General features: G+C 29.2%; 1 protein-coding gene across 2 annotated transcripts in view; it reads left to right on the top strand.

The window, feature by feature from the left end:
* The window catches only part of LOC100165282 (glutamine synthetase 2 cytoplasmic-like), a 19,296-nt gene that overhangs the window by 8,330 nt on the left and 5,010 nt on the right, over nucleotides 1–5,956 (top strand). For both annotated transcript variants that reach the window (XM_029491448.1, XM_001947933.5), the window contains 2 exons: nucleotides 2,018–2,163; nucleotides 2,909–3,037. In XM_029491448.1, coding sequence (XP_029347308.1) covers nucleotides 2,018–2,163; nucleotides 2,909–3,037 — 275 coding nt within the window. The remainder of the gene's footprint in view (nucleotides 1–2,017; nucleotides 2,164–2,908; nucleotides 3,038–5,956) is intronic.

Here is a 5,956-nt window from a genome sequence, read left to right as displayed (position 1 = left end):
AAATTGTCTATAAATTATGTTCTTACATACCTACATACCTACTTCTTCTCATTTATTATAATTTACAAGATATATTGACTTTTGTGTATGAAAGTCCTTTTTTCTTAAAATATTATCATGAATTTTTATTATATACGATACTACCTATATTACAAGTATTTTTTAAAGAGCGGAATTGTCGGTACCTTGTTCTTACGAGTGTGTCAATAAAATTACACACAGTTCCGGCCCTACAAATATTTGTGACCTGAGCTAAGCCTTGTCTTTGTGGTAAATGGATAATTAGTACGGTCTATCGTAGTAGTTCAAAAAATGTGTGCAAAAATAAAATAAATATAAATTCATAATATTTATAAAAATATTTTCCTTATCGTATTTAAAAAAATATTTATTGCCATTTCTTTATTTAAGTAACTATTAATAGTTTCATACTTCATCAATATTTTGAAGTGAAGCATATTTTTATTATTTTTTCCTAAAATGTTAAATAATTAGATGCATCACGTATTCTTTCACAACTATTTCTATTATAACAAAATTGTGGGAACGTGGTAATAAGCTGAACGTTACAGTTAGATTAGATTAATACTTCCCTAAAATACCATGCAGTACTTATCTAACGTGTAGATACTTTATGATTGTTTTTTTTTATAGTTTAAGAAATCCTGAATCCACCTTTAACGACAACCCTGGCTATACAAATTGATTTTTACTTAACTGTTTTATTTAACCGTTTGTATTATGTATATTGGTACCACCAGGTATACGCATATATTCGTGGACTGTTTCGCCAATTATTATTCTACAATTTACTAACACTTAAATTTTATGCCAAAACCACTCAATGACATTAAATCGATGAAAGTTGATCTGAATACCTGCGTCATTACTTTAAGTTATATTTATGATGAGTTAAACAGCATACAATTTACTACTTGTCCTAGTCCTGATAGTATTCCATAAGCATGCTTTCTTTACTAACTGTAAATTTGTTTTGTGTATCCTTTTATTATAATAATTATTTAATATGTCACTTAAATCTAGTGTTTTCCCTGATAAATGGAAAATATCTTATATTAAACCGATTCCTAAAAGGGGAGATATTACCTTAGTCACTAATTATCACCTTATTTCTATAATTTCGATTATTCCTAAATTGTTTGAAAGTATTGTTCATGAAAAAATGTTTCCATTATTTAAAAATATTATCTCAGACGTTCAACATGGCTTCATGACACGCAAATCAACAGCCACGAGCCTATTAGTATTCCAAAGCTACATCCTACAAGCTTTCAAAACTGGTATCCAAGTCGACGATATTTTTTCTGATTTCTCTAAGGCGTTTGATAAAGTTAGATCAAAGTTATTTAATCTAGGTATACCTACGCAATCTTTTCCACTCTTGTTAAGTATCAGTCATAACTGGAAGGCAGCAATATGAAAAATGCAAGAGTTTTAATTCTTCATTATTTAAAATTAACACTGGTGTTCCTCAGGGATCACATTTAGCTCCACTACTATTGAATTTATTTATTAATGACATAGAATTTTTAAACTCAAATGCATTATATTATAGGCAGATGATATGAAAATTTACTGTACATATAATAAATTACACCACCAACAGATAATTTGCTGCTCCAGAAAGGCCTAAATCGTCTTAGCACCTGGTGCACTCAAAATAGTTTATCCTTAAACATAAACAAATGTAAAATTATAACCTTTTCTAAAAATTGCAATCCAACTTTATACTATTAATTATATTATACTAATAATTTTATACTATCTGCATTCTGCATTGTCATATTATAATTCTTAAAACTAGTGTGATGTGATAACAAATATTATTATTATTATATTGCAATCCTAGACTTATGTCTATAATAATTGTAACTGGTTTCGTCCATTTAAAATATACAAATATAATAAATATATCATTAAAATATCACATCGACATTCCTATAATAATATTATGAAATGCCATTACAATTTTTTTTCATATATTTTATATTTATAGATACAAATCATCGTAAAGCCGCTTTGGAGACCATGACTAAAGCTGCCGATCAAAAACCGTGGTTTGGTATCGAACAAGAATACACATTACTTGACACTGACGGCCAACCGTTCGGATGGCCAAAGACTGGATACCCAGGTCCTCAGGTACGTTTCGTGTACCTATACATCGTGATGGTCAATAGATGTTATATACATGTCATTCTACATTATAGATAGGGTTCAGATTTTAAGGCAATATGTAATCAATAAAAAAAGAATTTAAAATGTCAAAAAAAAAAATTTAATTTATATAAAAAAAGCAATTACAAAATGCACCAAAAAATTAAATAGATTTTAGTTGATTTAACTAGTTTGTATTAAAAAAATTCACTACCATGTACTTAGATAAACTGTCTTCAGTAAACCATTGATGGTTTGGGCTCAAAATATATTTCTTCATAGAAAATGATCTATCTACATCCACCGAAGTTATTGGAGCATATTTCATACAAAAATGTAAATTATCTAAATGCAGATTACTTCTTATTAAATCGTCATCGTTTGTTGTTTCTCTAATTAATTAATTAATTGTTTTTTCCATCCTTTGTTCTTCGATATTACATACTTTGTTGAATTTATTTAAAATTATCATATTCATTGAAAATTAAACACAAAAATAGCATTTATAAGTAAAAAGGCAAAAACAGACGAAAAAGTACATCCATCATCTTAGAAATTAAATGAACCACATTTTTAGGTGAGAATTATTTTTCTATTATTATTATTTGAAAAAAATGCTTTTGCCTGCAAATGCGAACCCTAATTATAAATTATAATATAGTCACTTGGCGACTGTTGGTAAATACTGAAATTCTATTCACGATGTTATATGTGTATATATGTGTTATAGGGTCCGTACTATTGCGGTGTCGGCGCTGATAAAGTGTACGGACGTGACATAGTGGAGGCTCATTATCGTGCATGTCTGTACGCAGGAATCAACATAACTGGAGAGAATGCCGAAGTTATGCCAGCTCAGGTACCTATATAATTTACACACTCATTTATAGGGCTAGGGACTTCTAGGAGTTTGCATGTTTTTAAATAATCATTAAAAACATAGCTAAGTAACATAACAATTTGTTTCATAATAAAGCGAGATTATATTTAAAATGTATAGTTGCATATTTTGCATATTTGACCATTTTTAATTTATAAGTGCATATTTGACAAATTTATTCTTTTATAATATATAGGTGTAAGTTTATAATTTAATAAAAAAAACCTAATTTTAAATGTGGGTATTAGTATAATGGAAAATAAGTGTTTGTTTTCCTCTCCATCACTCGTATTGTTACTTATTGGTACATTATACGCGTGATTCACAAAAACTCAATGTACGAAAAGAAATCGGAAAAGAAAATTATCAATTATTTGTTAATATACAAGATTTTTATTATAAATCACAATTTAAAATTTTTAAAATATTATCTAAATATTAAAATAAAAAAGGTAGGTAGGCAAGTGGGTGTCGTTGTACTGTACAGTAGGTTATAATTTGGTCACTGTAATGGATGGTGTTAAATTTGAATTCAATGTTATTATATCATTGTATACGAAAAATGATTCTGAGCAGAGTCGGTTTGTCAGCGTATAATATTACTATAAGTGTATTTAATGATATTATTGTGAACAAAGTAATTTATATATAACCTATTTACGTGGAACCTTGTTTTAAATTTTCAATCCTTAGCTATGAAAATTGAACATTTTATACATTTTAAACTACAAAATAATTATTAAATTTTAAAATTATAAATACAAATATATTTTGTCGAAATTTGAACTTTAAATGCTTATAAAAAAAAATCGTGCCTATGTATTTTAAATATTTTTCAAGTGCTGTTGTAACAATATATCAGGAGCCTTGCATTAAATTTTCACACTTATTTACCCATCAAAATTTTATTGATATTTATAGAAAAAAAAAACTAAAATAATTTAGAACTGACAATGTCCGTAAACAGCTCAAAAAGAGTCAAATTATTTTCAAAATTGTATAGTGTATAGAAAATGAAAATATTAACATTCAGTGAAATTTTCAAATATCGATTGTCATTCGAAATTTTAGTTACAACAAAGTAAGGAAATTGTTACATGAGAAATCGAGTGAATGTCAAATGTTGTAAAAATATGAATCTCAAACGCTTATAAAATTTAATTTGACTTTGTTGTAGACGTTTTTTTTTCGATAAAGGTAGACAAATTTATGAGGAATCTTGCATTACATTTTCAAATCTTGGATTTAAAAATAAACATTTTTTATGAATTTCCAACTCAAAATAATTTTGTAATCTTCGTCATTTTTACGTATTTTGTCAATATTTGAACTTTAAATGCTTATAAAAAAATTGTGATAATGGATTTTTAGTATTTTTCATCTGTCTTTAAAACAATATATTAGGAGTCTTCTATTAAATGTTCAAGCTTTTGTACCCAACAAATAAAGTTTTATTGATATTTATAGAATAAAAAACCAAAAAAATTGGAAACTGAAAATGTTCCAAAATAAGTCAAAATATTTTTAAAAAGGCATGGTGTATAGAAAATGCTGATATAAACATTCAGTCAAAATTGCACGTATTATTATTTTTATCATTTGTATAGAGTGTGTAACAAAAATCGATTTTGCGCAAAAATTCCCGTTTTTCCTTAATTTTTCTTTTGTTTTTCACGACGCTTTTGACCAACCAAAGTACCAACTAGATTCACTTTCCTATCAGAAAATATACTGTTGAGGAAAATCCAAGCATTTTTACTGTCCTAAAAGGTGATGACAGACACAAAAATAAAAAAATTAATAAAAAAAACCGCTCAGAATCTAAAATAAATGTCATATTATAAAAAAAATCAACAAAAAAAACTTGTGAAGACTAATATTGAGACTTCATTTTGAAGTTTTCACCATTTCATGAATTACAATCACTGGATCAATATTAATATCCCGGTGCTATCGAAGACATTTTAATCTCACTAGGCCAGTAGTATTTCGAAAGTAATGTAAAAGACGACGCAAAGTGGAAAATGCTGTTGTGGCTGCGATATAATTTTTTGGAGTAGTTATTTTAGTTGTTATTATAGGTTCGTAACGTGAACATAAGAAGATCCATTATTAATCAATACATATTACTGTTCAGACTGCTCGGAGTGCTTTTCGGTGTATATATTTTTAATCACATCGAACAAATAAGTCCACTGCAGTCAAACCCAAACGTTATCAATTATTTATCAGTTCGGCCGCAACGTTCAACATGAACACACGCACGCCGTAATCGTCTGCGCTCCGTTATCTTATCGCTATTACATAATTTGTCACAATAACATTACGTCATTATCATGCCGCGTACTCCTAATTCAACGAATCGAAACCTATCTACCAGTTCGCCCAGTCAAGTCGACAAAAACACAAAAGTTTTTATCACCCCGAACCGTTACGCCCTACTCAACACCGATGAAGACAAAGTACTCACCACACCTTCAACTGGCACCACGGAAGATCCGGACAGTCTACCTCACAAAGTTCACAACGCTAAACCCGTGGCCTCTCCAATCCACATCAAAAACATATCCAACTACTCAGCATTCAACACCGTTCTAAAAAATATCACCGGACCCAATGGTTTCACCTGTAATTCAACTCCGTCTACCTCATTGTACAACCCACCGACAAACGAACTTACAATGCAATAATAGATCATTTACACGAAACAAGCGCTAGTTTTCATTCATTTACCCCCCCCCCCCCCCCAAACCTTCGCACATACAGAGTCGTCATCAAAAATCTACATAGTTCCACCTTACTCACCGATATTACTTCTGCTCTTACTGAACTGGGATATTCAGTCAAGAGTATTCACAATGCCAAAACAGGAACAACTGCTCACTTCCAGTATTCTTC

The sequence above is a fragment of the Acyrthosiphon pisum genome, chromosome X (assembly GCF_005508785.2).
Source record: "Acyrthosiphon pisum isolate AL4f chromosome X, pea_aphid_22Mar2018_4r6ur, whole genome shotgun sequence".
Lineage (NCBI taxonomy): Eukaryota > Metazoa > Arthropoda > Insecta > Hemiptera > Aphididae > Acyrthosiphon > Acyrthosiphon pisum.
This window is presented reverse-complemented; position numbering and strand designations above follow the sequence as displayed.